Genomic DNA, 23,021 nt, shown 5'->3' on the forward strand with positions numbered 1-23,021 from the left:
GATTAATTGACAGAAAAAGTGAGTTGAGGGATTCTCAAATACCACAAAGGAAGGTAAAGGCTGAAGAGACGAACTTGTTATTCCCTCTATTGTTAGAGAATGGACACTTCATAAAATAACAATGTCAGACATTTTAAACTGCTTCTTGAAAATTGTTTTTAAGAAAGACATTCCATTTAACCAGTGAGATCAGATTCATTGGGGATTATTGTTATGGAAGCCAAGTCAATTTAGAACATAAAGTAAAATTTAAAAAGACAATTTCACCGGTAAAATGGGGGTTGTCAGGTAACCAGCACTGGTTTCTGAAGTGCCATAATCTGAAAGTAGAAACAGGACAAATAATGGATCCTGAGTTCTGAAGTTTGGGAATTGATATCTACTCAATCTGTAATTTTTTGTACTCTTTGGCTTAGATGGGTAGGGGATGAAGGGTCTTGGATGGAAAATTCAAGAAAAATCAGCAGCAAAGTGCTTCATTAGGTATGGATGGTTGGGAAGGCATGTGCAAGAAGTGAGGTAACCTGACAGGAAATTTGGAGAGAAGTTGAGTCCAAACATAGCCTCTCCCTCAACCCTCTATGACATGAGACAGTAGAGCAAAGGTTACAACAAACTAAGAGGGAGTGCTGAGCGATCACCGGTTTAGAGGGTCTCTTGTCATTCTGACAGAACCACTACTCACAGAAGAATCTCAAGGAATAATTTTTGAGTGGATTGGAACATACAAATTTACTGCTTGAAAATAATCAAAAGTAATGATCAACTTCAATGAAAAAATAAATTGCCATGCTAACAATGAAAAAGTACAGAGTAAGATCAATTAAAAAATAAACAATAAAATGAAAAGTGCAGAGTAAGAGAACTTTATTATGATGGAACTAAGAAAATGGAAAAAACACAATTACTATGGGGGAAAAAATTCTATATTGAGACTGCTTTGGGGGAAGCTAGTGTATTTCTGTGCTTGGTGGTGGTGTATATAAAAATGGCTTACTTACAGGCTTCAGCGATACGGAGATCACCACTCCAGGTTATATTTAACTCAAATATTTTCAAGGTCACTTTAAAGCATCCCTTGAAGCTCTAAACAGTCCATAACTCTGTGACTTGTTGAACCACCCAAGCATCATTTGTAGACTTTGGTGTACAGTCAGTCTATCCACTAAGAATGCTTTCAGCTGTAATCCAGGCTGCTTAGGTTTGAACCCAACTCCTCTACTTGTGAATTTTGCCAAGTTAGCTAATCTGTCTGTGCCTCACGTTCCTCCTCTTTAAAAAGGGGACAAAAATTGTGCCTATCTTAGAGGTTTATGGTGGAGAGTAAATGGATTAATACGTATAATGTGCTTGGAACAGTACTTAACACAGAGTAAAAAGTGAAATGTTTGCTATTTTTAAATAACAGGAACAAATGACTAGCACAGGATAAAGTAATTTATCTTTCTTTCATTAACAAAAATGTCAAGATATAGGTGGTTTCTGCATTGGTTTAGCTTATCAGTGGTGTCATGAAGAGCCTCAGTCTCTATTATGTCACTTCACTATCTTCATTATGTTGGCTTTTTGTCCTTCAGCTTATGCCTCATGGTCTCACCATGGCTGCCATAGCTCTAGACATCATCTCACATGTGGACTGTGTTTAAAAATCAGAAAGAGGGCACCTGGGTGGCTCAGTGGGTTACGCCTCTGCCTTTGGCTCAGGTCATGATCTTAAGGTCCTGGGATCGAGCCCCACATCGGGATCTCTGCTCAACAGGAAGCCTGCTTCCCTCTCTCTCTCTGTCTGCCTCTCTGCCTACTTGTGATCTCTCTCTCTCTCTGTCAAGTAAATAGATAAAATCTTTTTTAAAAATCAGAAAGAATGTTAGCCAGGGAAGAAGAAAAATGACAAAGAAAAATGAAAGAGAGAGAAACACTGCCTCACACTATTTTCACGTTTTCTGAAGAAGCAAAATGTTTTCCCAGTGCCCTTCACTGATTTTACCTTATCCAGTTGGCCAGATCTGAGTCACAGGAGTCCCTAGAGTCAAGGGATCTGTGCCTTGGGTTTTGCAGAGTGGGAAGAAGTGGGAAGGTACCTGTTGGGCAGACATGGGTCCCACGCAGTGAATCATTCCTCTGTTTTGTTCCCAATGCTTTGTTCCTGCTTCAGCTGCCGATGGACAGTCTGTCTCCCAGAACATTGATGTGAATTAATAATTAAAGAATTTTTATAGTATGTGAGGTCATCATGGAAATGGTCCATGCCACTGCCAACTTTTTCCCATTTGACTTCATGCATGGTCTCTACAAGCAAGGTCCGCTTCTTTTTAAGACTGACTTCAAAAACTCTATCTTCTTCTGAAAAACTGCTCAAACCTCAACTGGGTCACATAAGAATACCTAGAGTCCTCAGCCAGTCAACACTGGTTGAGTCCTTATTTTCTGCCGGGACCTGTGGGGCTCTGAAAGTCTTCTGGTTGTACAAGTCTGGGCGAGAAAACAAGAGCAGCACACATTAAGCATATCCTGGAGTCCGGAAAAGGGAGGGATCAAATGGTCTCGCACAATCAGAGGGGATCCCATGGAGGAATCAGAGAGGCCTCAGAGAATAGGATGGAATTTGCGGCCAGAAGGATAATCTGAGAAAAGTTTCCTGGTTGGAATAGCGTGGATGTGGGAGGGACCGTTGTTCTTACCCATTTGAGATTTTTTATATCTTTCTCCTTAGAACGTGGAAGAAGCTGCCCCAAATTGAGGGCATGCCAAACATTAGCATTAATAATGCTGTGATCTCTCCAAATGTTAACTATATCCGCTGGAAAGTGCATGGAGACTGGGTTACTCAGGTAAAAGAAGGAAGGAAGGACGGGAGGGAGAGAAGGAGAGAGAGAGGGAAAAGGAAAAGAAAAGAAAGAAATGTTTAAGTAAAAGTAAATTGGGATTTGCCAGACTGACGTCTCTCTCCAGGTGTAGCAGCCAAACAATCAAATAAATATATATATTCTTTAAGAAGTGACCACTGTTTCTGAGGTAACTTTATTAACAACTTAGATGAAAACAAATAAAAAGAAATGTTGCATGGAATACCCAGAATAGTACAAAGAATGATAAACATCTGGTTTCTAGAAGCTAGTGAAATTGTTCAGTTTGAACTTCCGGGCATGCTTGTTTTTGCAGTTCCCATTCAGCCACTGTTTGGGTCTGAAGGCAGTAGATGTGTTTTCTTTCTTCTTTTGTGGGAGTGGGGGGCAACTCAAAAGACCCAAGTATTTAGGACCAATAATATGACTTTGGACATCACAGTCTTTTCCCTGAGATTTCTACTGGTTCTGAGAAGCTAAATGAGTGTTTCTTAAACACATAAACAAGCAAGACATTGTTCTTAATGTTAAGGCAGCCTAGAAACCAAATACAGAGTGGACATGCTGTCCAGAGGATTAGAAAGAGAAGAGGGGTTTTTCAGTGTTAATAGAGCACCAGCTAGGGGAGGAGAGACTCCTGCCAACATCTTTTGTCTATTCCTAAACACATCAGGCTTAACACAAGAAAGAAAGTTGCAATATTAGCGGGTAAAAGGAAAACTAGGAAAGCGACCAAATTTATTTGCTAAGTGAAAAGGAAAATTCAAGGGGAAGAAAATTTGGGCCAAGAAAATAGCATTTGTTTTAAAGATTAACACCAACAAAGTTTCGGACACAAAGAGAAGAAAATAAAATACTGGGATAGAAAGGAAATGTAAATTCATTAAGACTACAGAAAGGAAACAATCCAACTAAATAACCGCGTGACCGCGTGTAGAATTGCCATATGTAATCCCTATATGTTTCTCGAAGGTGATTGGCCCAAGATCCTTTTCTCCTTCAGCTTTTTTGAGCTACCAACATATCATAAATTTATCCACTTTAAGCATACAACTAATGACTGTTGATAAATTTACTGAGTTAAGCAATTATCACCATAAGGCAGTTTCAGAACATTTCCATCACCCCAATAAGACCTCTGTTAACCATGTAGGGTTAATCCCCATTCCTACCTCCAGTACCAGGCAAGCATTAATCTCCTTCCTGTCTCTCTTGATTTGCCTTTTCTGGCCATGTCATGTACATAAAATCATAACTATGTGGCCTTTTGTGCCTGGCTTCTTCTACTTTGCAAAATGGAGCCGTGCTTAGCATGTGGACATTTTGCCCTACTGAGCTGCCAGCCCCCACTGCCTTGGAAGGTAGAAGGCACAATACCAAAATCCAGGGTCAGTGCCATCTAAAAGATGACCACACATGGAGATGGAGGGCTGGGGTAAGGTGGGGGAAGACAAACCGGGGCCTTGGCATTGGCTACATAGAAAGGGAGCCAACAGAGAGGGGCCATACTACAGGAGAATTCTCCCACCACCCCACAAGGTGTGTTCATGATCTCCCCACTCAGAGGCTGGCCACCTGAGAGCCTCTTGAGGAGGCTATTCCGACAGAGAAAAGACAGAGAATCTTATTGTGCTTGGTTAGATCCCAAGCTCCAGAAACCCTCTCTCCACCTCCCAGACTTACCCTTTGTCTTCCTGTGTCTCTGGTTCTCTGGTTTCTGCCCGTCATGGAGGTTAGAACCAAGGTCTATCTTCCGTATGTGCTCCCTTTGAGCCTAGCATAGTGCCTGGAAGGTCTAAAAGAGAAACCAGTCATCCCTTGTAGCTAAAATGTTGCTCTTCCAACACTACTAAGCTTTATCCATTTCACATGTTTATAGTCTTAAAAAGGACTTCCTCCAGAGGGAGGTGTCCTAAAAGCAAGGAAATGTTGCAAATCCCACTGACTCCTGTTCCCTGAACTAGAGACCAGCCCTGACACCTGCCAGAAGGCTCTGGTTCCTTAATCCCAGCATAGTTCCTTCAAGAGCCTGGCTCTCCATTTCATTTTTGTTTTTATTTTTAAGATTTTATTTATTTGAAAGAGAGAGAGAGAGCTGAGCAGGGAGCCTAATGCGGGGCTCGATCCCAGGACCCCGGGATCATGACCTGAGCCAAAGACAGACACTCAACTGACTGAGACACCCACGCACCCCATGGCTCTTGATTTTCAAAGACAGGGGAAGAGAGTCGTTTACCCTTTCCAGTATGATCCTCAGCATAGCATCCAATTTAAATATGATTTATGGTTAAGGATAAGCTGTTTTCTCCATGGACCCCCTGCGGCAATGCAGGCAGCATTCCGATTTTCTCAGAAATATCTAAAATACGTAGTAGAATCTTCAGCACAGTCTGCCAGACAGGATACCCAGGAATTGTTGTTCTGGTGTTAGCCTGGAGCGAGCGTCAAGGAGAGAGAACACCCACACGCTCACACTCTGCCAGGCTACCTACGCACGTCTGCCCACTCCCAAAAGTGGGTTTTTTAAAATGTGCCTATCCTGTGAGCAAGTGGTTCCTCCCTCCTTCTCAAAACGGTTGTCAAGAGAATGCTTTCGATATTGTCACAAACGCTTTCTTGACCTGGTGTGTGATCTTCATATTAATTAGCATTTTCTCTTTTTTTTGGTCATCTCTAGCTGAACTACTATGATTCTATCAAAGCCGTCATTTCAAGCTCCAACCATGAGCCCACCGCTCTAGTAATAGGTACTGCTCACACTCCCCTTACGTTTGTGATGTTCTCTGTGTGCCAGATCCTTGGATGTCTCCCACCTTTATAATTTCTGCATTGCAACAGGCATCCCACACTCTGCAGCTCAAAATGTGACATCCTCCACTGTTCTGTTTGCTTTATAAGCCTCACACTTGGCTCCTGAAGAAGCAGAGTGTGGGAGGGCACTCCTATCACAGGGCTTCACACATACGGAGAGCTCAATCAATATTTGTTGATTTGAAATAAGAGCAAAACCCACTTTGGGCAACCTCAGGCTACACTATTTGAGCACCCTTAATGTGTTAGAAGATATTAAATATACAGTAATATCAACACAGGACCGTGGTCTTGGGGGATTTGCGTGAAGTAGGATTGGGAATGCCTGCAATTCAAAAGCATGCTGGAAATAACAGTTTTCAGTGATGGCAATAGGAAGACCCAGAATCTGAAGACCTTTGCATTGTCTGGAAGCTGGACTTTGACCAAGTGCATTCAGAGAAAGGCCAAGGGAGAACCCAGATCCCAATCCATCCCTCACTTTTACATCCCCAAATGCACCACTAGTCTGGACATGGGCTAGGCCAGGCTGATCTTAGGTCCATGAAGTTGGGAATATGGCAGAACAATTCTTTGCTATTCACATGGGAATCATTTTGTCTGGACCAAATGGAGGAGAGATGTCCTGGTACAGAGTGAAGAACTGGTCTACATCTGAACCAGGAATCCAATCCCTCTATAATGGATCATTCCCAGGATAACAGCTCATGGTCAGAAGTTGTTGCAATCTCTGGCCCTGAACACTAAGTATCAGACACTGTATAAGCTCCTTCTATGTATTATTTTATTTAATCTCCATTAACAACCTTATGGTTTAGGTCCTACTATTAGTCCCATCTTACAGTTGAGTAAAGTGAAACACAGAGTCATTCATTAACTTGTCCTGGGGTATTGTTCAGAGCTTTTTTTTTTTCCAGTATTGAAAAAAATGTAATTCAAATGCATAAGCAAAAGGAGAATTTTTTGGCTGGCTCATATAATATGAGAAGGGCAGAAATGCAACCCAGTGTTGGAAAGTCCTGGAAGCAGGGACTCAGAGACTACTCTGACTCTGTCTCTCTCTCTCTTCTGCACAGCAGTTCCCTCAGAGGGTGAAGAGTCCATCTCTTATGTCACTGACACTAACAGAGACTGGCCGCCACTCTTAGTCCTCAGTCCCCCTGCCCCTGGGAAGGTTCCCACTGGACCAGTTGGGCCCATCTTTGGGACAATTGCAAGTCAAGTGACCTGGGAAAGGCAGGGACAATAAGAACTTGGCAGTGCCCATTCAGCCACATGATGTATGAAGAGGTATACTTTCCAGAAGTGGGGATGGGAAGAGGGGGTTTACTAGTGACAAAAAAGTGAAGACTGAAGACTGCACTGAGTCACACATTCAGAAATGAAGAACAAGGACTGGAATCCAGGTCCTGTGTCTTCAAGGCCTGTGCTTGTCATCCTTGGACCTACAATAATGGCATTCCCGGGCGTGTGCTAGAATTGCAGAGTCCCAGGTTCCTCTTGGAACAATGGAATCAGTCTGCACTTGAAAAAGAACTAAGGGTGACTTGTGTACATGTCCAGTCTGAGAAACATCCTTTAATCACAATAACATAAATGTTTCTATCATTTTTATATTATTTTAATATTTTTTGAATTTTTTTCTACTAATTTGCCCTTTGAAGATCTTCTCAATTTCTCACATTTCCTTTATTAAGCTTCATACTCACCTTATGAAGCCCTTGAGAGTATGTTGGAAAGACTCAAACAAATATTCAGCATTGCAATCGCCATACTTAATTTCCAAGCTGATACTGATGGTGATTCCTTCCATGTGTTTAGCACTTAATAATTTACAAAGAACTTTCACATTTATTAGTGGCTCTCAGTCTGGGATGCCTTATTGGATCATCTGGGGACTTTATAAAAGCTGGTTGCCTGGGTCTTATCCTCAGACATTCTGACCTGATCGGTCTGGAATAAAACCTAGGTATCAGGACTTTTAAAAGCTGCCCCTCCCCCAACCAGTGATTCTAAAGATTTAAATCCACTGTTCGAGGAGGTATGGCCTAGGCATCTGTATTCTTTGGACACTTCACAGTGACATTAATTTGTGGTCAAGGGCAAGAACCACCCACATGCATTATATATAGTCAGGTGAGTTATGAATTGTGTGTACACACTCCATTTTATCAGTGAGGACAAAAAAGCCAACGTTTTTTTGACCCATTTAAGTGACCCATTAGGTCACTTAGCCTGAAGAGGTGGAATTGGGACTCAAGTCCAGTTTTTCTGACCCCAAGGCCGGTTGACCACCTGCCATCCCCTAGAGTTAGGCTGGGAAAGTCTATCCCTCGGCTCCTGGGACTTGTTTTAGGACAGCTTTGTTTCAAAAGGATAATTCTGACCCTGGAGCAGAATAAATCTCTGCAGAGAAAAGAAATGTTATTGTCCACCATGGCAGAGAGAGAAAGTTGTGGCCGATTAAAGCCAACTTCGATCATCTTAGTGCTCCCTGGATGGGAACATCGCATACCTGGGCTCAGCAGCAGGCTGAGAAAGGAACTCGTGAAGGGCTCAGACACAGACACTCATGACGGCTGCCCAGCCAGGCTCGCTGCAAAGAGAAGGGGAAGGCTTAGGAGGCAGGAGGTGTGTGTTCTTCACCGAGAGGATAGGCATGACTTGCGGTATTTCATTTCATTTGCAGGTATTTCCTTTGCTGGCATGATCTTTACCTTCTTCTCTTGACCTTTCTAACCGGCCCTCACCAACTCTTTCCCTTCCTGCAGCTTCACCCCAGAATTTTCAGGACCTGCTTAGAACTCTCCAAGCAGTGCATTTGTAATGAATAAAATAGTTAACACTTTTTAAAAATGACTCAAAAGTCAACCACCCACATAATGACGACAGCCGTTTCTTTCGTGATGCCTTTCAGCCTAGCTGTGCCTGAGCATTTCTGAGATTTGGAAAGGCTGAAATCCTAGGAGTTTCTTTTTCTTTTTCTTTATTCCTCCTTTCCTTTAGAATCTTGTCCTAATTTCACTGAACATCACAGAAAAATCAGTCATGAGTCATGCCTGCGATCTCAGCCTCCTATCAAATACCACCTTGCTTCTCCAAGGCCCCTTCCACCTCTTATTCATAGCCTTCGAGCTCACGTTGTCTTTCAAGGAAATCTTCCTTTATACATTTCTGATTCACTGACATTTAAATCTCCAAAGCGTTAGAAAGAGATGTTCAGTGGCTAAGAAATTTCTTGGGAATTTTCATCAGATGTTCTTGGAACTGGGAAATTGTGGTTTTCTGGAATGATCATGGATATGAATGCTAAGAAACTAAAATTCAGCCTTCAGAAACTGAAGCAGCTCAAAATTCAGTGTTTGTGCAGAATGGAAACAACAAATCCAGAATGAGGATCTCTGAGTTCTAGCCCCAGCTCTGCAACTAACAGAGCTGTGGCCTCAGGCCTCCATTTCCTTCCTAGTTCAATAAAAATGCTGGATACGAGCTCTAAGGAGCCATCCTGCTCACACTCCTTGATCCTTAATTTTGCCATGAGTCTCCTGTCCATCCCTTCTTCCTTCTCACGTTCCAGAAAGCAAGGACCACTAAGCAGCTCATACTCATACTCTGAACTGAGATTAATTGTCTCTAGAGATCTAGACAAGTCTGTGATAGGAAGAGTCAGTGCCTTCCCCAACCCAGTTACCACCCCTATAGTTTCTTGGACGTGGTACCAAGATGAGAATATTGGGGCTCAGAGAGCCTTTGCAGCCAGACCCCTGGAAAAAGCTGCCTGCTGTGCACTTTCCAAGCCCTCACCTTCCAAGCTGTCTAAGACCCACTGCAAGCTGCCCTTTGTTCCTGCATGTCTCCATGACTTGCTGCTGGAGTCCCAGAGTTTTGTCCTTGCTCTACTTCTCTTCCATTTTCATCAACCCCTCAGTGATACCCCTCCAGCACCATTGCTGTCCTTCCCCAAATTCATGTGTTCTAGCCTAACTCTACTCCCAAACTTCAGTCTGGCATTTCCAACTGCCATGGGCCACTCTCTACAGGACCTCTCCATTTGGATGTCTCATAGACATCAAAATTAAATCCAAACCCAGATCCACATCTTCTCCCTCACACCACCTTCCCCAGCTCAGTTAGTTCTAGGTCCATCCTTCCGGTAGCTTCCGCCAAAACCTACTAGTCACCTTCAACCCTCTCCTCCACAGTCCACACCCAGTCCATTGACTCTGTCTTCATACTGAACCCAGGATCTGGCCATTTTCCCCAGCCCTGCCCCCACTACCATCGAGTGGAATTCACTCTCTTCTCTCCTCTGGATTACTACAGGAGACTTATGATTCTCCCTGCTTCTATCCCTCCCCTGTGGGCTCTTTTCTACACAGCAGCCAGAGAGCCTGGAAAATTAGATGTCATTAGATCCAAATCCTAAGTCCTCCAGGGCCCTGTGTGTCACCCAGCCCTTCCATCTCTGGCCCGGCTTCCTACTTCTCTCCCTCATGTACTCCATCCCACTCACACCAATCTCCTGGAATATATTTAAGATCTTTCCACCAGATCCTCCCTCTGCCTGGGAGGTTTTCCCTGCAAATGTCTACATCTTTCACTCCCTCGTCTCCTTGAAGTCTTCCCTCAGGCGTTGCTTCTCCTGAGGCCCTCCTTGCCCACTTCATTATACAGATCCTGGAAGAGCCCAGCCCCTGCTCCTGGTGCTCCTAATCTTCCTTACCTTGTTCTACCCTTCTCTAAATCCATAAATCCAATCACTTTCTAACAGACTATATAATTTATCTCTTGTTTGTTACTTATGGTCGGCCCTCCCCCATCAGAAGGTGAGCCCCACAAAGATAGAGGTTTCTGTTTTATTCACTGTTGTGTCTCAAGTGCTAAGAATAGTGCTGGTACATAACAGGTGCTCAATAAATATTTATTGAATGGACTTACCTGTGGTCGAGATTCAAACCACATACCTTTCTCTCCCCAAGTGGTCTTCTGAAGCATTGCCTTCCAGGAAACATAGAATTCTGTGGTGGCAAGTGTTTTCCTCCTGTGCTATCTACCCCCTTGCCATCTCCCCACCTACTGCCAACCCCAAGCATGTCCCCACAGTGTCCTGCACGCACATCACTGCTTCCATCAGCTATGCACGTATTCACACACACACACACACACACACACTCTCTCTCTCTCTCTCTCTCTCTCTCCCTCTCTCCTCCACAGGGTGCTGTAGCACCAGTTCCCCATCCCTAAATGGGACTTATGAGAGGGCTCTGTAGAGTAAGAAGTGGTTTCAAGTGCATTCGTTTTACTCAAGCTGATCAAAGATAAGAATCTCTGACTTCATTCTGGTTACATGTGAACATCAAAGGGGGATACGTCTTGGCTGAGGCCATGGAGAAACCAAGGCTGGGCCTTGAATGTCTCCCCTCTGCAGACCTGGGCAGGGCTCCATTTATCACAGCAGAGCTGTGGGTTCCTGCCACACTGAGGAAACTGATGGAAAGGAGGAATAAGATAAAAAGAAGGGTGGGTAGGAGAGACTCCAATATCTACCTCAAAAGGGGAAGAGTGAAAGTCTGAGCTTTGGGGAAACATGCCCATCTCGTTGCCAATCCTATGGGATTCTGGGAGCCCAGAACTGTGGATGTGGTTTCTGGGTTAGCTCTGGTGTTAGCAGCCACAGAATCCACCTTCCTGTAGACTCCAGCACCTGAAGACTTATCTGCTAGCTAGTGTGCTGGGGATCAGAACCTGCCTTGAATCTGCTCTAGGTTTCCATGGTGATTGCTTTAAACTTTCCATCATCCTTCCTTCAGACCTTGGGGGAGAGCTCTGCTCTCTGGTTTCCATGACAACCATTTAAACATGTATCTCTGTCTGGCTCTGTTGGAAGAGAACCGCTAGAGATCATGCAAATGAACTGGCTGCTCTCCTTTTACTTAAAAAAATAAAAATAAAGTGACACACCTGCTTAGAAGTTTCAGATCTTTGCTCATAACAAGAAGGATGAAAGCATCAAACTGGGGTTTGAGGAGGGTTTGCTGCATTGCTTTGATACTGCAAGTGCTCACCCAGATACACAGGTTCACTCTGCCATCTTAAGTAATTATCTGCACTCAGCACTTACCCTCTCCTCCCCTCTGTCTAGCAGATGAAAGAGCTCTGAGTTCAAGGCTGTTTACCTTCCTGCTGCATACCAAAGGAGAAAGGGAAGGACAGGGCCAATGGGACTAGCTAGCTGTCCTACCACTGCTGAGAGAAACTGTGGACAGCAGGGTGTCTCCTCAACTCACCGTCAATAAACTGTCCTAGCACTCAGACTGTAGCCTCAAATAAGGTGGAAATCACATACCCCAGTCATTTGGAAATGGAATTCATGGACTGGAGAAGAGCCAGGAGACTCTGAGGAAAAAAGTTCCAGAAGAAGTGGAAAGATCATGTCCCCCTTTCCCTTCCCAGACACCTTTCTGTCCTCCCCCGCAACAACACGCTCCCAAACTGGAGGTGTTCAGAGGCAGCGGTGGGCCAGGCAGTCACAGACAGATTAAAAACAGGATCCTGTTTTGAAACTGTGCATCAAACTTTAAAATTCTGGAAGTTTCTGATGAAAATAGACACTTCCCATTTCTCCTGAAACTCAGCAGATCTGCATCAGAGTCCTACTTCAGGAGAGTCTGCTGGACTGAAGAAGAATAACCCTCTGAGATGAAGAAGGCACTGGCTTTGGTCCAGCTTTCCCGAATAGCAAACCCTTCTCCTTGTTCCTGGAAAATGACTGAACTGGTAACTTGTGATAACACACACATCATCCAGACAACACCAATCATCCATCAAGTAATCACTGACATCACAGACCATGAAAGATAATTCTTATTTGGGCATGGGGACAAGACGAGGATGGAAGACGAAATAGTCTTCCCTCTTCTTCATCTGATGCCCTTCAGTCACCTTGGACACAGCTAAGATCAGAGGTCAGGGTAAGCTAGATGGGGATTTCTTTCATGATCATCTGGTGAGACTATGTCTCACACGACAGGAAGGCCTTTGATTGCTTCAGTATGCTGCTACTATTCTGATTTTACTGTTCAGTAGGTTCGTAAGCCAAAAAGTCATTTGGCTAAAAATATATTTCAAAATAATTGTAGCAGAAAGTTGGCTGGTTTGTGGATAAAACTCAATGAACCCTCATTTAGGATTTGAGACGTGGTTTTATTGCCTTGCTAATGACAAGTTTGTTAAACCCTGTAGTCTAAACTTTCTTACCTGTCCCATGGAAGATAGGTGCTTGCCTCGCTGAGTTTCTGGGAGGTTCAAACAAAATCGTGTACAGAGAGACCCTGGTACAGTGCGTGGTATTCAGTACAGGCTTATTGGAAGACAGTTTCCTCAGAATGAATTGGCCCTCTTCACATTTCCTCCTTCCCCCAGGTGACCCTTCTTGGCTCTATCTAGAGAAGGAGGAGAAATGAATCTTGCTGTTCTTTTTTTTTTTTTAAGATTTTATTTATTCATTTGACAAAGAGATCACAAGTAGAGAGGTAGGCAGAGAGAGAGAGAGAGAGAGAGAGAAGCAGGCTCCCTGCAGAGCAGAGAGCCCGATGCGGGTCTTGATCCCAGGACCCTGAGATCATGACCTGAGCCGAAGGCAGTGGCTTAATCCACTGAGCCACCCAGACACCCCTTGCTCTTCTTATCGACACCATTTTCATCCTTCAGACTATCCATGGTGTAACACCAGGGGGTGAAAGAGAAAGAAAAAAGTAGTTCTCACTGAAAGCAAAACCAAGACCTTTAAAAATCAGCAACTTGTCAGGAAATTGATCATATTAAGAGGCTGTGTTTTGTTTTTCTGTGAATATTTTTAGGGTGCACTCTGGGAACAACAAATGTCAAGCAAAAGATGAAAGAGATCAGGGGCGTTAGAAAAGATGTCCAGGCAAGAAGAGAACAAGCATTCCTTGGTTTGCCCCAAAGGCGGGCAGAATGTGATCAAACTGTTTTTCACATCTACAAAGGAGTCAAGGCGTTTTCATTCTGTAAGAGAAAGAACTTGCTGCTGACAGGGGGAATGGATCGAATCATTCGAGTCTGGAATCCTTATCTGCCTGGGTAAGTTTTCTTTCTCTCTCCAACCATAAGTGCCATTGATCTAATAAAGTACATGAGAGCAACACAGGGGATCACTAATTCCCTTTTAGGATAATTTAAGAAGCCCTGTCCAAAACTGGTCTCCCATACACTCAGCCCGAGAAACTTCTGTTGGTGCCCACTAAAGACTCATTCTTTGGCGTTAATAAGTAACTCATTAGCCCCACTTACCGATGAAGAAACTGAAGCTTAGAGGAGTTAAATAACTCTTCGGACATAATGCCAGAACTGGGGTACAAACAGATTTTGGCTGATTCTAAAATCCTATGCCATTTCCATTGGTAAGTGTTCAAGACGGAAGGAGAATGGAAAACGGGGAGTAGACTTTCTGTGCACTGAAAGTGGGGAATTGGGGACATGAACAAATCACCTAGAGTGCACCATGCTTCCTCGCTGAGCCTCTGTACCAGGCATCAGTGGAGGACCTGCAAGGTGACCCATGCCCCTCAGCGGGGAAAGGCAGGAGCGGAGGCAGTGCCATGGGGGGTGGGGCACGTGGGATCTGGTGCTGCTCCCGTCACCATCTAACACAGTGACCCAGCACAAGAGATGTAGCCAGTGTCCTCCTCATTAATGATGATCACAGGAATCCCCACCCTTCTGGTAGATATAAAGGTTACAGATGAGGTCATCCACGAATAGGGCTCAGCACAATGTCTACACAGAAAGAAAGAAAAATGATTTTCTACCTACTTCTATTACCTTAGACTCCCATTTGTCTGGTGATGGAGAACAATTTGCTTACCTCCCAATAGTGTGGTTATAAAATGACACTGTGGTCTCCCTTTCAACCTCAGACCTGTGTCCCTTCTCCCCACCTCCCCACCTTCTCCCTACACGCCCAGCCCTGAGACCCTGAGGGCATTGCGATCCCTCAGAACTCCTTAAAGTAAACTTACATTAAAAAGACAGTCCCCCAAGACCTGAATACTGTTAACTCTGGCCTGCATAAAGCAGCCATGTGCCATAGAATCTATTCCCACACCGCCCTGTGCTCTTCCTCGTTTATTCCTTTTATAGTGATATTGTCAGCAGTTGGAGAAACAAAGCCCAGAGCTTCATCTCACACTGAGTTGTGTTGCTATAACTGGGTATTATTTGCTTCAGTCCTTTTATCACACAAGATATATACTTGTGAGATTTCAGAAGGAGACATAACCCTCCTCCAGGCTGAATAGAACTGCCAGATCCGGGCCAAGTTTAGTCTTGCATTTTTATTTAGAAATAGCACTTAGAACTGCTTGGTGTTCATCTGTTCTTTTTCCATTCTAGAAAACCAACAGGTATGCTGAAAAGCCACACGGCTCCAGTGATCTACATCCATGTATCTGCTGAGGATAACAAAATATTCTCCATGTCCACCGACAACACTATTAAGGTCTTTGCCCTTTCACATTTTGGATGCATTGTCCAACAGTTTCAGATAGAGATTGTGTTTGTTTGGTGTTTTCTTTCCCCATCTTTGCAGCTCTAGAGGTCTCTGCATTAGCAGATACTCAAATGGTGGTTACATTTGTGGGTTTGCTTTGGAGAAAGAAGATATGTGGGCAATTGAAGGGTAGTATCTTAGAGAATTTTCTGTACCGGGTGTTTTGCTGGGATGAGTAAACCTTGAAACATCTCAGCCCCTGTTTGCATGCTGTCCTGATTCCCCTGGAGAAAGTGTGTTGGAGGATGAAGAGGGGGAACAAGGGATGGAATGGGGACATGGGGGAGGCAACAGGCCCTCACTAATAGTGCTTATCTTATTTTGCAATACGCAAAGGGCAAGTGGGCCCTTTCTGAAATGTTTTCTGTAAGGCTTAGAATTTAAGCACTTCTGGCCCTGGTAGAGGTTGTGGTAACATCACCTTCATTTTGTTTGCCTTCACACCTCTTTCTATATGTAGGGTTCTACCCACCTCTAAAATTCAGCTGTCCTGTGACCTTTGTAATGCACTATTTTTATACCCAAAAAAAAAAAAAAGAAAGAAAGAAAAAAGAAAAGAAAAGGAATTTTATTGATTTGCTTTATCCATCATTTCATAAGCTTTTCCAATGAATATGAAAGATTTTCATGATTTCATCCATCTTTCTTTCTCTAAAATCATGGGGCCAGAGGGTGGGAGTTTAGAGTGGTCTGAATCAAAGGAATGCTGAAGCCTCAAACAGGTCAGTGTCATTGCTTTGCATGGGTACATAAATGAGCTTATCGATTACACACGTAATAAATGATTTATAGATGCTATGGGCTGAATCAGGTCCCTTCAAAATTCATATGTTGAAATCTTAACCACCAGTACCTTCAATGTGACTGTATCTAGAGACAGGGCCTATAAAGAATTAATTAATGTTAAATGAGGTCATCTTGGTGGGCCCTAATCCAATATGAGTGGTGTCTTTATAGTAGAAATCAGCACACTGAGATGAAGGGACAATCATCTCCAACCATGTGAGTACATGGCAAGAGGGGGTCATGTGCAAGCTGAAGAGAAAGGCCTCAGAAGAAAGCAGACCTGCTTATACCTTGATCAAGGACTTCAGTCCCTTACTTCACACCAGACACAAAAGTTAACTAAAAGGCTATAGACTTAAATGTAAAAAGAGCTACAATTTCAAAACTCTTCGGGGAAGACATAGGAGTAAATCTTCATAACCCTGGACTAGGGAATGATTTCTTAGATGTGACCTCAAAAACACAAGAGAACAAAAGAAGAAAACAAATGAGTTGGATGTTGTCAAAATTAAAACCTTGTGCCTCAGAAAACACCATTAAGAAAGTGGTCAGACCACCTACAGAATGAGAGAAAATGTTGCCCATCACACATCTGATAAGGGATTTGCCTCTAGAATACAAAAAAAAATCTGTATGCTCAACAATAAAAGCACAAATATCCTGGGCATAGGACTTAAATGGAAATTTCCTCAAAGAAAATATTCAAATGGCCAATAAACACAGGACAAGATCCTCCACATCATTAGTCATTATGTAAATGCAAAACACAACCGCCATGAGTTACTACTTCACACCCATTGGGATGGCTAAAGTCAGAAGATAGATGATAACAAGCATTGCCAAGGATGTGGAAAAATTAAAGCTCTCCATAGCTCACTAGTGGGAATTTAAAATGGTGCTGCCACTTTGGAAATATTTTGGGGGTTCTTTAAATGCTAACCATGGAGTTACCATATGACCCACCAATTCTACTTCTAGATTTAAACCCAAGAGAACTGGAAACTTATGTTCACATAAAATCTTACATATGAATATTCATAGCACATTATTCATAACAGCCAAAAAGTAGAAATAACTCAAGTGTCCATGAACAAACGAATGGATAAACAAATTGTGGCATATCCATAAAATGAAATATTATGCAGCAACAAAAAGAAATGAAGCACTAATACGTGTCACCACATAGATGAACCTTGAAAAAGCTTATGTTATGTGAAAGCCAGCCACGAAAGACCATGTATTGGCTGATTCCATTTGTATGAAATGCCCAGAATAGGCAAATCCACAGAGGCAGAAACTAGTTTAGTCATTGCTAGGGGGATGCAGTGAGGTGGGACAGGGAGCGGCCACTAACGAGTATGGGGGTTCTTTCTGAAATAATAAAAATGTTCTGAAGTTAGACAGTGGTAATGGTTGCACAAGCACTGTGAATATGCTAAAACCCACTGTATTATACACTTTAAAAATGCATATTTTGTGGGATGTTAATTATATCTCAATAAAACTGTTATTTTGTAAAGGAGGGGGAGGGGAGAGAGAGAGAAGTCAAGGGAGATGCAAAGGCTTTGGGCCAGAGCCCACTGAGACATGGTGGGGTTGATGGTGGGGAAGAGGAGCATCAGACCAGGACCTCAGTTGTGTGTGTGTTGGATAGAGTCATCCCGAGTTGAGGGGAGACGTCAGGGCTGGAGATATAAATTTGGAAGTCATTAGCATTTAGATGGAATTTTAAGCCATGGAGGGGATGAGATGGAAAAGAGAGCAAGAGTGAGCAAGGGGGAGAAAAGCCTCAAAGAGTGTGTTCTCACTGTGTGTGGGGTCTGACATGGCTCCCATAGAGTGAGCTCAGAGTTCATATTCTGACAACCAAGAGGACACTTTACACAAAATTAGGTGTTGAGATCATGGTCAGTGATGTAACTAGGACCCAAACTCAATTCAGTCCTCCAAGCAAATTTGATTAAAATAGGAAGACTCATGGATTTCAATATTTGATTTCTTTTGAAAATTGAATCTATCCTAAGGTATCCTCCAAAACCATAAAGTTGGAGACTTCATATTTTTAATGAGTTTTTTTCCCTCAAAACTTGGCACCACCAGATAATCATAATTCTGTATGTGAGGACACGTCTCCTCTCCTATTTTCTTTTCCTAGTGCCTCTCCATTTTCTTCCAATCTAAAATCATGATTACAAGATTAGCATCTTGCCTGTGATGATTCAGGCATATTGAATCACTTCCCAAAATGTGTTTAAAATATATTGAAATCCTACCTTGGAAATATGGTGTGTAATTTATTTCAGAATACATTATTCCTATCAAATAAAAAGTAATCAACCAGGAACCAAACAGCTAAATTTCTAGCATGCCTGATCAGATAGTCTTCATTCTTTGAATTGATTTTTTCAGCTCAAATATTTCACTTTTCTATATCATGGGGACACATGAAACGTTTTAGGAGTCTGCTAGTTTCTGGCATTACCCTAAAGGAGAGTAAAGTGACAGGTTTGGTTTTCTGTTTTCACTTGTTATTTTCTGTGAATTTAATACTGCACACTACAAAGAGGACTGTTTTGTGTCAACAGGAATTAGCATAGAAAGTTATTTCCCGAAAGAAGATAGCATGTATATTAGTTAAGGCAAGGCTTGCCACTGTAACAAATAAACCATGTATTTTCCATGGGTTGAGACAATAGAAATTTATTTCTGTTTGCTGTCATACCCAAGGCTGGTACTCCCAGTAAGGAGCACTTTTTCCTCCCATTTAAAAACCATGCTGTCTTCATGCAAGGTCCCTAGATTCTCAGAGTCTTCTTCATCCCAGGACAATAGGCATGAGACCAGATAAGACATATCTGCCTATTAAAAATCCCAGCTATAAATGACCCATCACTTTCTCTCACACTCCACTACTGAGTTCATAACTCTGGGTGAAGGGAAACCAGGAAATCCCTTAGTTTGGTGTCCACTCCCCAGCAACTCCTTTCCACTGTGGACAGAGAAGCCTGCATTTGGGAGTTGGTACACCGCATGCTTTGGAGAAATACAGACTTGAGTTATACTCTGAAACTACCAGGAACTTGATGACCTTGGGCAAAGTATTCAGCCCTTCTGAACTCAGTGACTTAATTCTCTTGGACATTGGTCACTCTATGGAAGAAAGACCTGCCTTGTAGGTTAGTTGTGCTCATAGAAGATAATGGATGAATTGTGCTCACCACAGAGTAGTTTTACTAGGTAAGACTCTTTTGAGCCAAAGAGACAAAAATCGAACTCAAGTAGTTTAAGCTAAAAAAGGCAGATTTATGGGTTATTGAAACCAGATCATCAGACAGATGACCTCATGGACAGCTGGGTTCAAGCATGGCACTCTTTTTCCCATGCTCTCTGCCAATACTTCCTTGGTGCACACTGATATTGACTTCTAGTGCAGAAAGGCAATCTCCTACTGAATGCTGGGACCATTGATTCCCAGTCTGAACTCACAACCCAACTACAGATTCACTATCAGCTCCAAGTCAGAAAAATCTAAGGCAAGACACAGATTGACAAAGTTTGGGTCTCCTGCCTACTGCTTGCAATCAGAGAGGCAATTCTCCTAACAGAAGACAGGAAGGTGCTGGACAGGCCATACATAAGTCAGTGATGTCAATTTGTTGTAGCTCCTTTGGGTATGCAATGCCAACTTGCTAACTCAACCTCAACAGCAGTAGGAAGTGTTCCTTCCTACCTTTCCCTTTCACAGACCTCACAGGGGTCCCTCTATAGCATCAACTAAGATCACTCTGCCAGGCTCCAGAATTACCTCATCCTCCCCCTTATCAAAACTTCCTCTCTTTCGGTAACATTACCTCATGAAGTATGAAGAAATTACCAGATGAATGGATTCCCCTGGTGGTATAAGTGACTGATTAAAAAAAAAACAAAACAAAACAAAACAAAAACCCTATGTGTTTTACCTTTCTATCCAGGAAAATCAGCATTTTCAAACAATTCAATACTCCAGAAAGGAGTGAGGGATGCCCCTTGAACAAGTAGTCCTTGGGGTCATGTCTCCATGGGATTATTTTACCCTGATCACTACTGTCACCCTCATACTTGCCTCCCAGACTGTATGGCCTCCCGCCTTTTACACCGCGACCTAAAATCACAGATGAAAAAGGACGCTAGAACTTTCTAGATGACTTTGCTACCTGCTGGGGAGAACTAAGGAAAATCAACAGTATAAGTACAACAAATAACAGTCTGGCTCACCGGGTAAAGGCTTCAAATTTCTTGCTAGCTGTTTCGCTTCCGGGAGTCACAAAGGAGGGGAAAGAAGCCCCAAGTACATCCCGCCCAGTTTAGTCCTCAAATTTTCCAGCGCACCTCTGGAGGGAGAGAAGTCTGAAAAGGACTCCTACTTTAGCTGCTCACTGCGCCTTCTCCCTCTCTCTGTGTCTGTCTCCGAATTTCCCCTTTTTACAAAGACACCAGTCATATTGTCTGGGGGTCTGCTCTACTCCGGCTTGACCTTAATTAGTTGCACTAACAACAACCCTATTTCCATGACCTCTTCTGAATGAGTTGCACTAGCAACAACCCTATTTCCAAAGAAGGACACACTCTGAGATACTGGGGGTTCTTCAACACACAGACTGGGGGGAGGGGAGAGACAGAATTCAACCCGGAACAGAGTAAATGAAACAATGCATGGGAAGCATGTAACGCAATGCCTAGCTCACTAAACAACAGCTGCCTCCATGATGATTGCTCCTTCCCGGTTTTACACTTGGCCCATCAGCTCTTCCCCGTGGATGAGGCCATCCCTTGCAGCTCTCATCAGATCACAGTACCTTAAAATAATACAAGAGCTGTGGCATGGCTTGCATAATAATCCTAATAAATGATTACCAATAATATTATATTCTAATCATTTACCATTATACCATGGCCCAGTTGTGATGGTAAACACTATTTTTTAATTAATATTTTAAAATCCCCCCAATTTTAAATCCTGTAAGATAGGCATTATTATTAGTCTCCCTATTTTACAGAAGAAGAAACTGAAAGGAGGTATGGTAATATGCCAAGGCCACAGATCCATTAGGCGATAGGACTGGGATTCCAACCCAGGCGGAGGGGGTGGGCGGTGGGGGAGGGTGGGGGCGGGGGTTGGACCTCCATGTCCTTACCCAATAGCCACGCTGAGGTTTGTTCCCAGAGCCCTCCAAATAGTTGCCTCAGGGCTGGTTTTGAGGAACTGTATTAAGAAATGGGAACATATCCAGGGGATAGAGAGGTAGCTCTGTGTGCCCATCAGACCCACGATATCAAAACTCCACTGTGAAGGATGGTCCAGGAGCGGAGAAGACACTGGCGGCTCCCGGTTGGGGGGTGGTGAAACTCTGCTCCAGGGAGGTTTGGCCACAGGTATATTGGCCCTTCGGGCAGCCAGCATCGCAGAGGGGCTCGGGAATAAAAGTCCCGCTTTCTGCTTCCTTTACAAATGCAGAGGGGAAGGTCCTAACCAGACCCTCGCCACAGGTGACAGCTTTGGAAAAGCATAGCAAAGCAGCCTGTTCAAGACCTCTGATCACTTTTTTCCTCACCTCCCCCCACCCCAACCCCGCAGATCTGGGATCTAGAGACGGACAGCTGCTTGTTTACCGCATCCTCCAAAGCCAGCGGTATTAAGGGGGACTTCGCAGCCTGCCTCTACCTCCCTGACTCCAGATCCCTGTGTGTGGCCACTGACACGGTCGCACTCCTACACCTGAGACTGAGGTATGAGGTTAGCCTCTTGGCCCCAGGCTGCTTGCAACCTTCTATGGAACCATCCATAGCTGAGATCTCTGGGGGAGCTCCTGAGCTCTATGGCCCCATGTCTTTATCTCATAGCTTGTATTTGGTGAGCTCCCTTGAACATATCCCATTGATTATTCCGGCACCACCTTCTTGGATTACCCAAAACTCTGGAATCTACCTCTTGAACCCTTATTGACCCACTGGCCCTACCTCTCTAGCGAATTGTCCAAGAAGCCCTGGGGGCTTTTAATTCAGTCCAAAAGCATCAGACCCACTTGCTGCAGCAGGGGCCCACATGTGAGACCCTGTCCCTATAGCAAGGTACTCACTCAGGGACAGCACACACTCCAGTGATGGACAGGTCCTTATGGAGGGTTCCCTAGTGGGATTTTCCTGTCCAGGGCCTCGGTCTCAGGGAGCTCAAATGCTTTCAAGACCCATCTCCCTGATTCCTCTACAAATGAGTCCATCTTGGTTTCCTTGGCACAACTTTGCAAGCCACATTTCTTTTCCTCCTTGGCCAGGAAAGTGGGTGCCCAGTTGTCTTCTTCACACTCAGGATAGTCATTGAGACGTTCATCTCCTTGGCATGAATGTCCACTTCAGTGCTCGTCCCCATCCTGCTAGGCTGAGACTGCCAGGTCTTACTGAGGAGTTTCAATCCTACCTCCCGGGAAGCCACAAGTCACCCAGGGCAATGCTGCTGCAGATTTACAGATGAGCTCGCAGAGGACTGGAGAAGGGAATGAATTGCTCAAGGTCGAGCGGGCACTTGGGAGCAGAGCTGGGACTAGAATGCCTCTCTCAGGATGCCTGGCCCGCTCCCTTCCCTCTGTGCGGTGCTCCTCCCACTGAAAGGACAGAAGTCTGAGACACTGAAGGCAAAGGAGAGCTTAATTTGTCTGTCTGTTTGTTTAATTAGACTACAGGAGGTACATTGTCTAGTCTTCCTTCTCCAGAGCCTGCAGAGCTCCTAAGAGGCACCTGTGAGCGGTAGAGAGAAGGCTCTGCCTGCTGGGCCCAGTGGCCTTGGGGTGAGTCACACCCCTGTCCCTGGTCTTGGCAGGGCTGGCAGGACGCATCATCTGTGCTTTGAGAACTTTCAGGCCCTCTGCACACCACAACTAGGAGCAGCATTACAGCCTCACGGTTCAAACCTGGCCCATGATTAGTCACCCCACTCCGTTACCCCTACTTGCTGCCCTGACATAAATCCATCC

At 43.9% G+C, this 23,021-nt stretch overlaps 1 protein-coding gene across 1 annotated transcript in view; it reads left to right on the forward strand.

Moving 5' to 3' along the window:
• The first annotated feature begins 274 nt into the window (after positions 1-274).
• LOC123925284 (WD repeat-containing protein on Y chromosome-like) overlaps positions 275-23,021 on the forward strand; it is a 55,649-nt gene continuing 32,902 nt past the window's right edge. The window contains exons 1-6 of the mRNA XM_045978538.1: positions 275-288; positions 2,714-2,831; positions 5,524-5,593; positions 13,517-13,760; positions 15,072-15,177; positions 21,629-21,780. Coding sequence (XP_045834494.1) covers positions 275-288; positions 2,714-2,831; positions 5,524-5,593; positions 13,517-13,760; positions 15,072-15,177; positions 21,629-21,780 — 704 coding nt within the window. The remainder of the gene's footprint in view (positions 289-2,713; positions 2,832-5,523; positions 5,594-13,516; positions 13,761-15,071; positions 15,178-21,628; positions 21,781-23,021) is intronic.

Source organism: Meles meles, chromosome 14 (genome assembly GCF_922984935.1).
Source record: "Meles meles chromosome 14, mMelMel3.1 paternal haplotype, whole genome shotgun sequence".
NCBI lineage: Eukaryota > Metazoa > Chordata > Mammalia > Carnivora > Mustelidae > Meles > Meles meles.